The sequence below is a fragment of the Dermacentor albipictus genome, chromosome 8 (assembly GCF_038994185.2).
Source record: "Dermacentor albipictus isolate Rhodes 1998 colony chromosome 8, USDA_Dalb.pri_finalv2, whole genome shotgun sequence".
Lineage (NCBI taxonomy): Eukaryota > Metazoa > Arthropoda > Arachnida > Ixodida > Ixodidae > Dermacentor > Dermacentor albipictus.
In genome coordinates this window covers 1,540,599-1,558,697 of record NC_091828.1, presented here as the reverse complement: position 1 = coordinate 1,558,697, position 18,099 = coordinate 1,540,599, and the positions used below count along the sequence as shown (strand labels likewise).

Below are 18,099 nucleotides of genomic sequence, written 5' to 3'. Positions count from 1 at the left end.
TGTGGAGGAGTGAGTCTTCCATCTCTGGGAACATGCTCTGCTTCCCTTGGAAAGCATGCCTCCATACATTTGTTTTCTGGAGGGCATGTTCTTGGGAGCACCATCGTCATACGCATTTTTGTCAACCTCAAACTTTCAGTTAGACGCTCTTTTTACATCTCCTTCTGCAAAATCAACTGATTTCAATTTAATGTGAGTGTTATAGCTAATCTGTTTCCCCATCTAGAAGTGATGATAGCACACGAGCGCAGGAGCAAACAGAGGATCAATGGTTTCTGAATCTGAGATTTCGCATCATTGGTGAATAAGATAAAACAAGAACAGGTGGCGGTGGTGTGGCTGTTCTTGCCTGTTCCCGATGCCGAGATTTGCACCACGCATAATTTTTTCATGTCACCTTTCGGCAGTAATTAAAAAAAAAAAGTTCTGGAATTCCACACAACACAGTGGGGGCACTGTTGGTAATTTTTTAATTTTCTTTACGAAGTAAGAGGTGCTGCTGATAAATGAATGTGGCCATTACATGGTTATATATACTATTTGCTAATCCAAGCTGGTCCAATTGTTGGTTTCGATCATGGTTCTCTCAGCACATAAGACCATGGACTAACTACCCAGTGACCTTAGTTAGCTGGAAAATGGTTAGACATAGGGAGAAAGACAGTGGAAAGTGTATGAATTATACCAAGAATGCTAATTGCCTTAAAATAACTTGGGCAGGCAATGTAATCTGTAGGCTCACTGGTCTCTCACTGACCCTACAGACTTGCACTTATGGACAGCAGACAGTTTGGTGGTGTGATGAATTGTGGAAATCTACGAACAGATGATGGTATCAGCTGGCACAAAACAGGGGTGATTGAAGATTGCTGAGTAAGGTATCAGCTGGCTGGATGGTATCGGCTGGCACAAAACAGGGGTGATTGAAGATTGCTGAGTAAGGTCTTCATTCTGCAGTGGACAATGAATAGGCTGGTGATGATGACTCTGCCATGTTGCAGTCGGTTTGCAACGGTTAGAGGACAAGAATAGCTTAGATAGAAAAAACTGAGATGAGATAAAACATGAGATAAACGTGAGATAAAAACTTGTCAGATGAGTGTGAGATATGTTGTGCTGTCATGAACCTTGCACATAGTAAGGCTGCCCTGCTTTCAAGTATTTAATGTGTGTTGTCTGTTGTAGCCCTTTGCTGAACCCAAATGTTTTTGTTTTCTACGGCTACGTATTGTAGTCTGCCTGGTTTTTAATATTGTATTTGTCACTTGATTCTGTAATTGGACTGTTTTCGGTCGAACTATTTTCTGCAGACCTCACAAAAGCGATGAGCCTAGGAATCGCTGTTGCCGAAGCATCATGCCACAGTGCTCTCGAGGTCGGTCAGGTCAATGTTGCCGTGCAGTGCAGCTTGCCTGTGGCTGACAAGTCTGTCGGGTGCTCCTTTGAAGCAGGGAGTGAGTCAAGGAGCGTGAAGACTACACAGACTGTTCGCCGGTCAAGCTCCGCATCAGGTAGGCAGTGACCGCAGATGTGTGCACTTATTTTACTTTTGCCTGCTTGTGTGAGTTTATAGTAAATGGCGTGGTTTGCCTAGCTTGGTGCGACAGCCTGCTCAGGTGGTTACAACATTTTACTGCCGAGGGCAATTCAGCAGGTGTACAAAATTTTACATTTGAAATACAAGTGTGAGCACCACGAAAAGCTCACAAAAATAGCTGTGTTTGATAGTGAAACTGAAAAAAAAAAGAAGTCATTATGACTCGCTGGAAGTGACACATTAACTAACACCTGGCTCCTTGACGTAGCCACCATGCTGCATAGTGTAGATACTGTGGTTGCCGCGGGGTGCACTGACAAGCCCTTATGCCTTCAAGAAGTTTGGACTATTGCATGCTCGGATTGGTCTCTGGTTTTCCAGGCCTGGCAATGGGAGCAAGTGCACCACTTGCAGCGTGACGGAAAAGTCTTGAACTTGTGTCATAACTGGACTACCATCTTCTTTAACGAGCTGTAGCTGGTCAGCACACGATTTAGCAGAGAGAGTGCACCAGACTTATTGGCATTGGATCGATGTATCGAGAACAAGTAAGAGGAAAGAAAAATTACGACAAAACTTATCTTGTGATGAGCGTCAATGGGCAATGCAATGAGAATTCGAGGACTGTAGCCTTACACCACATTTCTGAAGTCATGTTTATATGACATCTATTTTGGTCATTCTATAAGGCAACTCATTGCTGTGGCTGTATGTGTCATACTGTCGTATCTTCCTACTTTGCCATGGCACTTGCCTTCCAACATGACCAATGAGCATTGCGGCATAACGACAACTGTATGACGTCGATGCAGTGATGAAAAACGAATGATGCCAATGGAATGACAAAGGCGGTATGATGATGGCAGGACGACATTGGCGATTCCTAAATAGCGACAATGACATAATGGCAGTTACGATGTGAAGACGATGGGATGATTAGTGTATTACAGTTATAGTGTGATGACAACTGGATGACGAAGCTGAAATGAAGACATTGGCACAACCACCATGGTAGAACAATCAATGTATGATAGTGATGCAATGACGACGTATAACAGCAGCATAATCACGATTGAGTGATGACAGAACAATTACTATAAAATGATCGAGAACAAATGACATCGATAAAGCAATGAAGGTGATGTGATGACAATAGAATGATGTTTCTGAAGTTATGATGATGTTAAAACAACAGTGTGACGACTGTGTGACGATCTTCCTTTGTAGCTGTAAGCTCGTCCTGTTGTTTCCTTCAGTAGTGTGTATGGACTGTGTCAACATTGAAATGCTGTCCAGTGGTGTGGTTCCCATGCTCAAGGGCATGCTCTGGGAGTTTCAGATTGAAACTGGCCGCATTTTAACTGGCACGACGGCCCAGTGCACAGCACACAGAACAGGGTGTCTACCAACCGGGAAAACCGGGAATTCTCTGGGATTTTGAGTAGTCTGGAAAAAGTCAGGGAAAACTCGGGGAATTTGGGCCTCTATCAGGGAAAATTAGCGGCAATTTTATTGAAAGGGTCGAAAGTCGCGGTAATGCTGGCTCGAGTAGCAGACAGGAATCGTAATGACTCGTCTTTGACGCCCTGTCGTTGGCAGGAGGAGTTGCCAGTGTACAGTCAACGAGCGCCTTTCCGGATTCCCGATAATTTGGACGGCTTCGCGGCGCCACCTCGTACCCCATAGTGTCAACGTATCAGAACGTGTGAAATTTCCGACGCAAGAACTCCTTGCTGTCCGATTTTCCGGACGTTTTGCCGCGACCGCAGGTCCGAAACGGCATTAATCAAAGGCACCACCGCTGCCGTTTTGATTACTTCGCCGCCTCGAACCGGTACTCTCGCACGCAGATCCGCTGGCACCCGTTGCCACCATTGCGGCAACGCTAGGCCTAGCTGCTTCGACGTTCGCTATGAAGCTTCTTGCCATTGGGTGCCGAACTTTTTATTGAAAGAATTCACTGCTGGCAGCAATGGCATGGACTCCACCTTTGTGGTCCTCGCGATTGGCTTAGAAACTTGGAAAACACGGTGCGTTGCATAATGCCGGTTCGTTAAAGTCAGCTTCGCCTCTGTACAGAAATGTTACTCGGTAAAGCTTACGGAAAAGTATTGCAGTGAAGCATAACAAGCGTGGGAAGGGGCTATTGCCACGGAATACAGTATGTATATCTTAATTATGCACGCGGGCACCCGGCATTTCCTGTCGCAGCACGAGCACAGGTATGCCTAATATGTGTACCGACAGGCCTTCAGAGCGTTTTCGAACGTGCCTGTGGCGGTTTGAGCCCCTAAGGGCAGTAAATGACACGCATTTATTTTTTCCCAACTGGCCGATTTTTCGGACGTTTTCGCGGCCCCTAGGGAGCTCGAAAAATCGGTCGTGGACTGTGCAACTGATCAAGATGCTTCAAATGGTCCTTGGGGCGAACGAGTGGCGGAAGGCGGACAAGAACAGAAGTGACCTATGCATTGAGGAATAAACGAGAAAGGAAGCTTGTTGCCACCGTTTTGAAAGAGCTTGAGCTCAAAAAGTAAAGTTTTGACTGATGCCGAGATGCAGGTGTCCCTCATCCAAACCAAAATACACTCTTTGAAGCAGTGCAACACAACACTCGGGCGTCGCACGCGGGCTGAGAGTATGTCAGGACTGTTGAGGTTGACTTACGAGCTGTTGAGAGAGAATCTCAATTGTGACAGAGTTCAGGCCTCATCCCACTGAGGTTGCTATCAGTTGATAGAAATAGCTCATATTAGAAAATATTTGCCTTTGTATGCATCTCCTTTTTATTTGTATTTGATGATGTCCGACCCTATTTGCAATTGTTTTCGAAGACACTTTATTTGCTGTGCATTTTACTAACCCCTGCCTTCTATTCTCTTCTTGAATAGCATAAACACTGCTCCTTAGTATTCAAATTGGATTAAGTTGCTTTTTTTTTCATGTGTTTACTAGAGAGTGACAGCATCAGGCGATATGGTTTCAGCCCGTTTGATATAAAACAAAGTTCTGCATCACTCAGGGAAATTTGCAATGGCACTCAGGGAAAACCTGGAAAACTCAGGGAATTTGGAAATGTCAACTTGGTAGACACCCTGACAGAAGGTGCGCAGCACTCCAGAAATTAAAAAAAAAAGAGGTGGTGCGGCACGGCACCCGATCAACAAATAAAAAGTCCTGGCAAAATGGTGAATGGCAGAGGGGTGTGATGGGCCAAAGTATATTATCTTTGTTCTGCTGCCACCATATTTTTATGGCACTACAAGCGACAATGTTTTGGTGTTGAAGCCACCATGTGCCATTATTATCTTCAGCTCCAAAAGCTCGTTATCAACAAATTTCGTCTCTGCATCACTTGCATTTGTGTCACCAATGTATAGCATCAGTCACTTCTAAAGGTATTTGCTGCATCACGGTGTGATCCGACGATTACTTTTACCAACTAATGGCAGCATAGTCATTTTTGCAAACAGCAAGTACAAGCACACTTTGCCTGTATTATGACGTGGTTCTCCCGATGAAACCATACGCAAGAGACAAGCACCAGCATGCGCAGTGAGCACTTAGTCTTTTGCTTGAACAATGACTGGTGCCGCCATTAGTTGGGCAAATGTGCAGTGCAGTGAAGTGCACTTGCGAATTAAGAAAAGGGTCCATTATGCCGAGATAAAGCGGACATTCTGAACATCAGCCACGAAGGTTGGGTGGGCATTTTTGATGCGAGGGAGAGAACTAAATTTTTTAGAACAAAAGGTGGTGGTTCGGTTCATTTTGTGAGTGGGTTCATTATGTGTGTGAGTATGAAATCTCTTTCTAAGGTGAACCCTTGCCCAGAAAAAAAAGTAACACTCATAGCGCAGCAATAGCGGCGAGCACAATGAATGGTCGTCGAAATACAATTCTTGGGTCAAATGTGTCGGCCATTTATACGTGACTCACGATACATTCCAGCATAATTGCCAGTGCTCGTGTAAGTTCCATACTGTGCACCATTTGCTTCAAAATGATATCTGATTCTCCTGATTCAGGAGAATAAGAATGGGCTGGGGTGCGTTTGGCAGGCATTCGCAGATCATGAACAGCAGGTTGCCATTATCCCTCAAGAGAAAAGTATATAATAGCTGTGTCTTACCAGTACTCACCTACGGGGCAGAAACCTGGAGGCTTACCAAAAGAGTTCTGCTCAAATTGAGGACGACTCAACAAGCTATGGAAAGAAGAATGATAGGTGTAACGTTAAGGGATAAGAAAAGAGCAGATTGGGTCAGGGAACAAACGCGAGTTAATGACATCTTAGTTGAAATCAAGAAAAAGAAATGGGCATGGGCAGGACATGTAATGAGGAGGGAAGATAACCGATGGTCATTAAGAATTACGGACTGGATCCCAAGGGAAGGGAAGCGTAGCAGGGGACGGCAGAAAGTTAGGTGGGCGGATGAGATTCAGAAATTCGCAGGGACGGCATGGCCACAATTAGTACATGACCGGGGTTGTTGGAGAAATATGGGAGAGGCCTTTGCCCTGCAGTGGGCGTAACCAGGCTGATGATGATGATGATGATGATGATGATATCTGATTAGAAAAACTATCTTTTGCTACAGAATTGGTGATGACATTCGAGAAAGATACATCACAGGGAAGCCTGTCATGCGCCAAGCATCAACTTTGTAACAGCGGCAGCCAGTGAAAAAAAGTTTTCACCGGATAAACATTGAGAATGTAAACTTGTCAATATGTTGTTAAAGACTGAATGTGAAGTTGCTTTACAGGACATCCAGCTTGATCTAATAACGTGTTGCACCATGTTATGGTACATCTGTGACTGGCTATGTTGAAGGTTGTAGGAGCATTGTCTTAAGGCGATTGCACGGCATTCATTGGTGATGTTAGTGTGGTAGTCCTTCATCTGAAGGCGCAACAAAGTGCTTATTGATCAACTATGACTTCATAAAAAAAATTCACAGTTCCGCCCGAATGGCAAAGCACCGATTGCAGTAGCAAATCAGTAGATAGCTGTATGAAGTAAGGATAGTAGTTGTATCGGCCGTATAAACTTGTAAACATATGCTTACTAACTAAATTAACTATGATAGAATGTGTAAGCGTGACTCAACGAGGACGTAGAAAGAAACAGACACAGAGTCAGCACTGTCTTTGTGTGTCTGCTTCTTTCTACGTCCTTTTTCAGTCACGTTCTATCATGAATTCAAACCAACCAAATTAACCGGCACGGTATCACGCGTGCAGAGGTAAACATAAACACATCTTGTTCAATCAGCGCTGAAACTCGCTGTCAAAATTCTGGAGTGAGCAATTGCAACAGCAGCAAGCGGATGGACCTTCATGCATTTGTCGCTTCAACACGAATGAAACGTCGAAAGCACAGTGCATTTGATGCTACTGGCACTATGTGCGCTCTGCAAACATTGCGGATCGCTTTGAAGATGAGGACCGTGTAGGCGCACTTTGACCACGTTGCAGATCACTTTCAAGACACACGACTGCTGGCAATGCGTCCCTACGATGTCCGCCAAAGGCATCTACAACGGTGTCCACAATTCGCGTGGGCAACGTGGTAGTAGACACCACGGTTGGCTCTAGGCTATACGGAGCAGAGGGCGAGGAGGACATCAAGGTACCCTAGCAGCCGCCGGAGAACACCACCCCTCCTTTGCCTGACCGCCCTGCCTTGCGCGCGGCAGGAGAGGGCACACCTCCAGGCCACATTTGTCGCTTGCGCATGCTAGATTGAACAGTGCTTGCCGGCTCACCCTATCATGCTTTCACTCATACAGAACCTCACAGCGATGTCGACGGCAGAAATGCGCCTGGAGTGTCACAATAAAACTAAGCAACCAGAATCTGACAATGTGCACACGTTCCTCACTTGTGCTTGCAGCTGTTTAGGTTATGCAAGTTGTCACTTTTATGCTGTAGTATGATAATCCACATTGCTCTTGGCAAAGAGATAGGTTTGTCTTGACTTCTTGCAGTACCTGCAAGCATTTGCCAGAAGTGTGTGATGACAGATCACAAGGAGGAGTGTGTGTCCATTTTTTTCTTTTGGGCAAAACTCTAACTCAAGGTGTTGTTATAGTTAGTTAAGCATGTAAGGGATTATTGTTAGTAAATGCCAGGTTTGAGTAGTTTTCTTGGATTAAAAAACGGCGAGATGTCATTCGGACAGGCCATGTCTGTCCTCGCTGGCCCCTTTCAGTCTGAGCGTATGTAAAGATCATCAAAGTTCTACGTGCAGTCAAGAAAGAGAAACCTGCTGATGAAGTCTCATATGAGATAAATTTGTTTTGGTGCCAGTGATTTGTTAGTGAAGTTTTGCAAATATCACCTGTGACCACTAAATCATTCTTGAGGATGAGAGGGCAAATTAGGTCGAAGCTTTTTGACAAACTCGGTCAAGACAAACCTATCTCTTTGCCAAGAGCAATGTGAATTATTATACTACAGCACAAAGATGAAAACTAGCATAAGCTACGTTCTATCACTTTACTATTTCATACCAATAAAAAAAAAGTATTTTCTCAGTGAAAACAGGTATATTTCATGAGCAGGGTCACTAAGCTTCAAATAGCAACATTTGGAGTAAATCAAGGTCAGCCACCTGCCTCCTTCCATCATGCCTGAAATCTCTCTCAAGACCTCTCCAATAATTAAAAAAACATGAAAGAAAACTCATCATCAGCTGTAGGTTGTGTTTTCTTTTGCATGTTGTAATAAATTATATTTTTGTTTTATTTGTGCAGCATCAAGGCCTTCTGCATTGCCATCAACAGCTGAGGGTGACCACTCGCACCAGCAACTCCGCCACCGCTGTCACCTCTGTGACTATGAGACTGATAAGGCTTATGTGCTGAAATTGCACATCAGGGTCCATACTGGCGAGCGACCATTTAAATGTGATTTGTGCCCTCAGAAGTTCTCGGAAAGGTACAGGCTGAAGGTGCACTTGCGCACCCACACAGGCGAGAAGCCATTCCAGTGCGCTTCATGCCCTCAGAAGTTCTCGCATAAGTCCAGCTTGCGAAGACATCTGCGCATCCACACAGGTGAAATATGGACATGTGTGCCTACTTATCATTTTCTCTGGGACCGCATTTCACCCGCTAACAACTTAAAAGATGCGCCTGCACGACTTGGAACTTACTCGAATGTTATCGCTGATTCTGTCTGTTGTGTGTGTTCTCGTCGAACCTTGTATAATCAGATGGCATGTGCGACACAAAATGTGTAGTAGTTTCTGGAAGCCATGCAGGCACCAGGAGCGTTCAACGAGTCATGTATAAAAGCCAACAGGCTTGACTCGCAGATCAGATTATCCACGCTTGCGGACTTTACTTGCTACTATCAGTGCACTCGAGTGTTACTTGTTTTGCTGGGCACAAGTTCGCCCAATAGAGAGTCAAATTTGTAACTCACAGTTTTGATACCGCATCATTCTTCACTGTCACTACAACATGACAATATCTCACAGTGTCCTTCATGCTCTCACAGCTTCTTCCATAAATTCAGCATGAAGCAGCACCTGCGCATTCGTACAGGTTAGCAAACACACCACTGCACCGTCCACTCCATATCCTTTGGGCCTGTTGCCCCAAAGTTGGTGTTGGGAAGGGGCTGAGGAAGTTCATTCCCATCTGTTGGAAAGACTTTGTCGATGGGGGGTTTAGCAGTCCAGCTGCTCTGGTCAGGGGCATCTTTCGTCGCTGACAGTCACAGCAGGTTCTTATGTACCGTGCGATATCAGCGGACAGTTGTGGCCAGAAGTATTTGTCGTGGTGTAAAGTCAGGTTCCTGTGAGGACATGCGCATGCAAGGACAACCTTGGTGCAAATTACAGACAGCCGTTTTTACACAAAATGCAATCTTTTCACACTACACTTTCATAAAAGGGAATAAGCAATATTTACTACACAGGAGCACTTGGAAGATGGCATCGTTAAAGCAGGTTGGAGCGTATAGGCAGGAGGCAATCAAAGTTATAGGGTTGCTTCAAATACTTCACTGTTCTGCCCATTAATGACGCAGTAAGTCATAGTCACAGTGATTGTGTAAACACGGATTCATTGGGAGAGTTGCTTTGGCCCAGACGACGGGGTAGCTCTGAGAAAGTGGCAGTAAACGAGCCGCAGAGCCCCATGTCGACTCTGTCATTAACGCCATGCTTGCTAGTCACGACCAGCATGTTCGACGATTGGGCTGAAGCTGCATTCTTCAGGAGACGTTGGAAGGGCCGGGCACGAGTTCAGTGCTCGGCAATGGTCAGGGGGGCTGAGGTCCTTTCATCTTACTGGCCAGTCTGTTTCATCCACAAAGCACAGCTTGACTCTAGAGCGTTGTTCGTGGACGTCTCTGAAACAGTCCGGTTGCATGGACCAGCAGGGCTGCCTCCTGGATTTCCCTTGGGGTGCTCAGCTGCTGTTTTTTTGAACCTGTACTATCTCCTTTTGAACCCGTACCACCTCGCCTCCTGAGCCCCACAGTGCACGCTCTCGTCCGCCCATCCCTCGCGCTTTCTCTTCTCCCTTTCAGCTTGCCACGACCTGTCTTTCTTTTCCCCGCCCGGATATTGCTTGTTCCTCCTTGGGTACATGTTGCAGTCGTCGAGCAAGTCTCACAATACAAGCATGTTGTCATGCGCATATCACACTTGGACACAGCCCAGGTATACCCGAGGTGCCCAGCTGTCAGTTCATCATGGGAAGCCTGGAGAATTTCTTCTCGAAGGTTGTTGGCGATGACGAAAAGGTAGGCGTTCTTGCTGGGCGCAAAGCTCTTGTCAACACTGCCACTACAACCCTGAACGCTGGAAGGGTTGAAGACGCCTTGCCTTCCAGGTACTGTAAGAGTTGAGGAGGACTTTCAGATGAAACACTTGGGAGGTTTATTTACATTATTTACAGTGAGAATCAATTAACAGTCTTAAAGTCATTACGGGCCGGCAGCAACTCGGACGCTGCGGCCCGTGGCAAGAAGCTCGAAAGAGATGAATCAAGGAATGCTCTAGGAATGCTCTCCTGCTGCTCCCGGTTTGTGTCTTTTAAGCCGTTCGGTGTCTCGAAGACACGTCACGTTCGGCCAATGGAAGAGCCCGCTCAGGTGACGCCATTTTCAGCCAATCGGCAAGCCCGCTCGGGTGTCGTCATTTTCGTCCAATGGTAGGCGCCCATGCGATGGTGTCACACCCGGTGGAGAGGGTCGCTGCTTGGTCCCCAATTGTCCGAGCGCTTACTTCTCCCTGCGGTCTTGCCTTGCTGACTTGCAATGCGCCGTCACAATAGGCGGATGGGGGCGACGCTGTCAAGTTTTCATGGTGCATTACAGCCGTCTTGCTTGGGGACTCACTTTACCTGCAACAGTGCCAGGCTCTCGCTTCACTTTCGGGAAGAGTCAAGCAGTGAATACCTCCACCTACGGCACATGAAGTGGGGGCCGCCAACTTGTTTGCACGTGCCGCGCCTTAGGAATGTGGTATCCGTGCTTCTGTGCTCCTTAATTAGCTGTAGTGCGATTCGATGTGGTCTGGTGAACTCGAAGTAGGCTCAGGAAATGGTCCCGTATCTAACAGTACTGGATGAGACGCTCTTAATTCGGGGTTTGAGCGCTGCTGCTCCGCAAGAGTGCTGCTACTGATAAGCCCAAGGAAAGCGTCATCGTCGTTTTCTTTCGGTGATGCATCCACAGGATCTCTTGGCAGGCAGTTGGCGTCTAATTGCTTCCGCTCGAACTTGTATATTATGGCGACAAACTTTTGGAGACACTGGCTTCACCGAGCAGGGCTGCCGGAGGGGTCCTTCAAATTGGCAAGACAGCACAAGGCGTGGTGGTCACTGGCAATCTTGAATGATTAGCTGTAGATGTATGGACGGACCCCACAGGGGTGCCTGCGTCAGCAGGCGTTTGGCTTTTTGCGACACCACGTACCCGAGCACACGAGGGTTGGACCCTCCCGCGTGTAGCCGTGTGCGGCTTAGCCGTGTCTGGGGAAAGGGGGATCCTGGAGGTTGAGCCGATGCCGAGTGTTTGGACCTTTAAGGCCCCCCGGCGGAGGCAACACACCTCTTTGGCCTCTGCTTCACATAGACGGCACCCCCGGACTGACCCACCCGGGGGAAATCGGCAGTCGCCTTTTCCTGTCCTCCTCTCTAATCTTCGTCTTTCTCTCCCACTTTTCCATCTTTCCTGTCTTCTCATCACTTCTCCTCACTTCCTAGTTTCCCGGTGGCAAGGGTTAACGTTGTGTAGCTAGCCAGCCTTGGTTATGCTGTATTTGGTTATAGCAGCGATGTACGGCTGGCGTTGGCAGGGTTTCTCTAGCAGGAACTCCTGTCACGTCCCCCAGTTGGGCTCCATGGTGGGTGGTCGGCATCGCGGCCAAAAACCCAACTGTACTTATGGAACATCCTTTTCCTAAACTACCTGATCGCCTTAAGAAACGAGGGCGCACCAAAGAAGTTTTTCAGTTTTTCGGACGACAAGCCCACATCTTCCCTCGATTCCACGTAATTCACTCGGTAAAACCAGACAAACTAGTGCGATCCATTTCACCGTTCCTTGATTCCAAGTCTTTGACCGAAGTTTTCGGTACAGAATATAACGTGTCGAGAATGTCAAGCGGTGATCTCCTTTTGGAGCTCCAAGATCAGAAGCAGTATGAGAAACTGCCGAAACTTGTGTCATTTGGGGAGACCCAAGTAACAGTAACCCCGCACCATACGATCAACACAAGCCGCGGTGTTGTCTCGGACGATGACTTGCTGGAGCTCACTGAGGATGAACTCTTGGAGGGCTTCAGTGCCAAGAATGTTATCAATGTTAAAAGACTTAAGATCAGGCGTGACAGCAAAGAAATAAAGACCAAACACCTTATATTGACTTTCGGCTCAAGTATTCTGCTCGAGTCTGTAGAGGCCGGGTACATCAAGCTCCGTGTTAGGCCATTTGTGCCAAACCCCCTTAGATGTTTCAAATGCCAGCGCTTCGGCCACAGCTCGCAGAGCTGCCACGGCCACCAAACTTGTGCTAAATGCAGTGCCAAAGAACACACCACTGAAACTTGTGAGAACACTCTCCACTGTGTAAACTGTGATGGGGAGCACGCCGCATACTCGCAGTCGTGCCCATCCTGGAAGAAAGAAAAAGAAATAGTAACGATCAAAGTGAAAGAAAATATCTCATTCAAGGAGGCACGCAGGCGGGTAGCATACCTGCGAAAGAAAAGCTTTGCCGAAGTGGCGCGTCAGGGGGCAGCGTCACAACGGCTTTCGGCGGCTGTCCGACCCACAAGCAGTGAGTCGGCAGCTACGCCATCTGCCCCCGCGGCGGTTGCAGCTAGCGCTGCTCCATAAACCCAGAATGAGGGATCATCGACCCCGAAGGTTGGCGCAGCCGAGGCTGCCCCGGCCTACCCGGCCCCTACCTGCGCTGGCAACAGCCGGCGCAGCCAAATCCCTCAGGGAGCCCCATCGACCTCCGGGCTGGTGGGCGCAGGGGTATTGCCCTCCAAGGCGGGACTCTCTTGGGTAACTTCTCGCTCGCAAGAGCACGTGTCCGGCGCCTCGCAAGAGGCAATGGACACAACACCTATCGCCAAGGCGCACCAAGCGCCTAAGGAGCGGCGAGGCTCCCTCGAACGCTCCAGAAAGGGCAAAACTCCCGTTACAGGGCCTCGAAAGGGCTCTGTAATTTAATCTCGGTAATTTCCATAATCACTACTTCTGTTTTTGTACACACAGCACCTATTTACTACCAACATGGATACACGGATAATTCAATGGAACGTCAGTGGTCTCTGTAGAAACCTTGATGATGTGCAGGAACTCATCCAAAAACACAATCCAACAGTGCTGTGTTTACAGGAAACACACTTAAAATCTAAACATGCAAACTTTCTCCGAAAGTATGTTACGTTTCGCAAAGACCGCGAGGATGCTGTCGCATCATCTGGCGGTGTAGCCATTATTGCTGACAGAAGTGTAGCGTGTCAGCATTTAAAGCTCCAAACGGCCCTTGAGGCTGTGGCCGTCCGAGCCATACTTTTAAATAAACTCATTACAATCTGTTCCCTGTATATACCCCCACATTATCACCTTCACAGACGCGACTTAGAGTCATTAATAGATGAGCTCCCAGACCCCTATGTTATTCTTGGTGATTTTAATGCACACAGTACTTTGTGGGACGATTCACGCTGTGATGCGCGAGGTCGCGTCATTGAACAGGTGCTTTTTTCCTCTGGAACATGTCTCTTGAGCACGAAGGAGCCTACATATTTTAACCTGTCCAACAAGTCATGCTCTGTCATAGATCTTAGCATTTTATCGTCGACGCTTTTACCCTGTTTTAAATGGAATGTGCTTAAGAACCCGTATGGGAGTGACCACTTCCCAATACTAATCCTAACTACGCCAAAACAAGATCAACTTCCCCCGCAGGTCCCTTGGTGGTAGGTTGACTCAGCCGATTGGGAACAATACCAAACTATTACACACATTACCTGGACTGAGATGTCTGATATAACCATAGATGACGCTGTTGGATATTTTACAGCTTTTATACTTGATGCCGCATGTAAATGTATTACTCAAGCGAGCGGCATGGGTTTCAAGCGGCGTGTTCCCTGGTGGAACGATGCATGCAGGCAAGCACGGAGGAACCAGAACAAAGTGTGGGCGATATTTCGCGATTCTCCAACAGCTGAAAACCTGGAAAACTTAAAAAATGTCAAATCCCAGGCAAGGAGAACGCGCCGACAAGCAAGACGAGAGAGTTGGGTGAAGTTTATATCAAGCATCAACTCCTACACAGATGAGAAAAAAGTATGGAATAGAGTGAAAAAAGTTAATGGACAACAAACGTATTCCCTGCCTTTATTAAATAGCCACGGAGAAAGCCTGGAAGATCAAACCAACTTTCTTGGCACACACTTTGAACGCATATCCAGCTCCTCACACTATACCGAAACATTCCTAAAGTACAAAACACGAATAGAGAACCAAAAGCTAGAAAGGAAATGTGCAAAAAGTGCGCCGTACAACGAACCCTTCTCCATAGCAGAACTGCAGGCGGCACTGAACTGCTGTAATACATCCGCCCCAGGTTCAGACCGCATAATATATGAGATGTTAAAACAACTACCATCTGAAACACAGAAAACCCTCCTTTCCCTTTACAACGTTATATGGTCTTCCGGCGAGATCCCCTCTGCATGGAAGGAGGCTATTATAATTCCAATACTCCAGCACGGAAAGGATCCTTCCTCTGTATCAAGTTACAGACCTATAGCATTAACAAGTTACCTCTGCAAAGTATTCGAAAAAATTATTAACTGTTGCCTACTACACTTCCTAGAATCAAACAAACTGCTGGACCCATACCAATGCGGGTTTTGGGAGGGTCGATCCACCACTGACCATCTCATACGTGTCGAGGCACGTATCCGTGAAGCTTTTGTCCATAAGCAGTTTTCCTTATCAGTATTCTTAGATATGGAGAAAGCCTATGATACAACGTGGCGGTTTGGGGTATTGAGAGACCTCTCACAGTTAGGTATATACGGAAATATGTTCAATGTTATCGAAAGTTATCTGTCGAATCGGACATTCCGTGTTCGGGTGGGCAATGTTCTGTCACAGAAATTTGTACAGGAAACTGAAGTGCCGCAGGGCGGGGTGCTCAGCTGCACGCTCTTTATAGTAAAAATGAATTCTCTTCATCTACACATAACACATAACATCTTCTATTCAACGTAGGTTGATGATGTGCAGATAGTTTTTCAATCAAGTTCTCTTGCAATCTGTGAGCGACAGGTCCAGCTTGGTCTTAACAGGGTCTCCAAATGGGCTGATGAGAACGGGTTCAGACTGAACCCACAAAAAAGCACCTGTGTCATTTTCTCTAGAAAAAGAGGCCTGCACCCTGATCCTGAAATTGTGCTGCATGGTGAGCGTCTGCCCGTAAACAGGGAACATAAGTTCTTAGGCATAATTTTAGATGCGAAACTAACCTTTCTACAGCACATAAAATATCTTAAAGACAAGTGCATGAAAACAATGAATATCTTAAAGGTGCTCTCACGCACAACCTGGGGCAGTGATAGAAAATGTCTCATGAACTTGTATAAAAGCCTCGTACGCACACAACTAGACTATGGAGCCATAGTTTACCAGTCGGCTACTCCAACTGCTCTGAAGATGCTAGACACTGTCCACCACTTAGGCATTCGCTTGTCCACAGGCGCCTTTAGAACAAGCCCAGTGGAAAGCCTTTACGTTGAATCGGATGAGTGGTCACTTCATCTGCAGAGAACATACTCCTCTTTCATGTATTTTCTGAGAGTGAACACAAATAGTGAGAAGCCCGCAATTTCCACTATAAACGATTTGTCCAGTTGTCAACTTTTTTGCAACTGGCCCACAGTGGCAAAGCCTTTCTCACTGCGTGTCAGAGACATGGCTGAAGAAACAACGGTTCCACTGCTTGAATACCACCTTATGTCCTCTGCTATACGGCCCCCGCCGTGGCAGTGGCAACCAATAGACTGTGATATTGAGTGGGCAAGGCAGCAGCAATACAGGCCAGATGTTCAAACGTTGTCTCTTCTTCGTGCAGCTTTTCACCGGCTTGGCTGCTTTCCCGGAGTGTACTACGAAGGCCTTCCTGGATGCATCACCGCTCGCATGTCATCACGCCCTGATGTTCCCGCATGCGCGCGATGACTGCCCTATCTCCGCCCTGGAAGATAGTCATGGTCTGTTCACCGCTGGATTCGACAAGATACTGACCTCTGCCATCGGTGACGTCAGCCTGGATGGTGCACTAATGCGAGTCACGACGCCGGCTCCGTTCAGTATAAAAGCCACACCGCAGCTTCATCGCTTCAGTGGGCAAGGCAGCAGCAATACAGGCCAGATGTTCAAACGTTGTCTCTTCTTCGTGCAGCTTTTCACCGGCTTGGCTGCTTTCCCGGAGTGTACTACGAAGGCCTTCCTGGATGCATCACCGCTCGCATGTCATCACGCCCTGATGTTCCCGCATGCGCGCGATGACTGCCCTATCTCCGCCCTGGAAGATAGTCATGGTCTGTTCACCGCTGGATTCGACAAGATACTGACCTCTGCCATCGGTGACGTCAGCCTGGATGGTGCACTAATGCGAGTCACGACGCCGGCTCCGTTCAGTATAAAAGCCACACCGCAGCTTCATCGCTTCAGTGGGCAAGGCAGCAGCAATACAGGCCAGATGTTCAAACGTTGTCTCTTCTTCGTGCAGGTATGTTACCTTAAGGACGCTTATTGTATTCGATCTGACAACCGCTTCTTATTGCTGATGCCTTGCCCACACGAACGTCTTTCTGCATATATTTCTGTATGTGCTGATCTTGTTTACTGTATGAGCAGCCTCCTACTGAGTGGCGATATTGAAACAAACCCGGGCCCTACAAAACGCTCCGCCACTCAAACAGATGAGTCTGGCTCTATGATATCCGAAATGTTCGCTCAGCTTCTTGCAGGGCAAAATAAGATAACAAAAGATATAGCCGACATGCGAAAATCTATCGACGCTCGATTTGAGGCAATTGAAAAACGCATAGTTGATCTTGAGCAGCAGGCGCCCACGGTTAGCACAGCCCACTACGATAACCTACAGAGCCAAATTCAGAAAATGTCATCCACTATTAACACACTTTCTTCCCAAAACGATGATTTGGAAAATCGCTCGCGTCGCAACAACCTTATTCTTTATGGTCTGACAGAATCTGAGCATGACACTAATGAATCGCTGCAATCGCAAGTTAAGAACTTTTTTACTGACGTACTAAAGCTTGATTTTCCTCAAATCGAGCGATTGCATAGGCTTGGCAGACCTAGAGGTGGGAGACCTCGCCCCATCATTATGAAGCTCCTAGATTCTCGCGAAAAGATTAGTGCTCTAAAGAACGGCTATAAGCTAAAAGGGTCTCAGTGGCGATTATCTGAAGATTTTTCTTCAAACGTACGATCCATCCGTAAAAAACTATGGGACGCTACAGCAGAATTCCGTAACAATGGTTCAGTGGTACACCTCAGGTACGACCATGCGTTCGTTGATAATCAGCTCTACAATTGGGATGTTGTTTCCAACTCTCTTGTAAAAGCTCCTGACCGCACCACTCACCATCATTTACCGCTCTCCCAGGGGAACAATCCTTGACTTAACAATGACAAGTACGATAAACTTTGTATATTAAATCTTAATGCAAGAAGCCTATCTAACAAATATTCAAGCTTTTCCTCTTTGGTGGCATCACATTCCCCACATGTTATCGGTGTTACTGAGACCTGGTTGCATAGCGATATCCTTGACTGCGAGGTAACTCCCCCGGGATATAACGTCATAAGAGTAGACAGGAATGCGGGCAGAGGCGGAGGCGTTGCCTTGTTTTTGCGCTCTGATCTACAGTTTTCTGTACTACAATCCCCACTTGAAATCGAGACGGTCTGGTGTAAGGTGCACATTGGTAAAACAAATGTAATCATTGGTGTGTTTTATCGTCCTCCCAGACATAC

At 46.9% G+C, this 18,099-nt stretch overlaps 1 protein-coding gene across 3 annotated transcripts in view; it reads left to right on the top strand.

Moving 5' to 3' along the window:
- Positions 1 to 18,099, top strand: part of LOC135911568 (zinc finger protein 235-like) — an 89,817-nt gene that overhangs the window by 29,609 nt on the left and 42,109 nt on the right. For all 3 annotated transcript variants that reach the window (XM_065443896.2, XM_065443894.2, XM_065443895.2), the window contains 2 exons: positions 1,311 to 1,511; positions 8,299 to 8,601. In XM_065443896.2, the coding sequence (XP_065299968.2) occupies positions 1,325 to 1,511; positions 8,299 to 8,601 (490 nt within the window). In that variant the 5' untranslated portion in view covers positions 1,311 to 1,324. The remainder of the gene's footprint in view (positions 1 to 1,310; positions 1,512 to 8,298; positions 8,602 to 18,099) is intronic.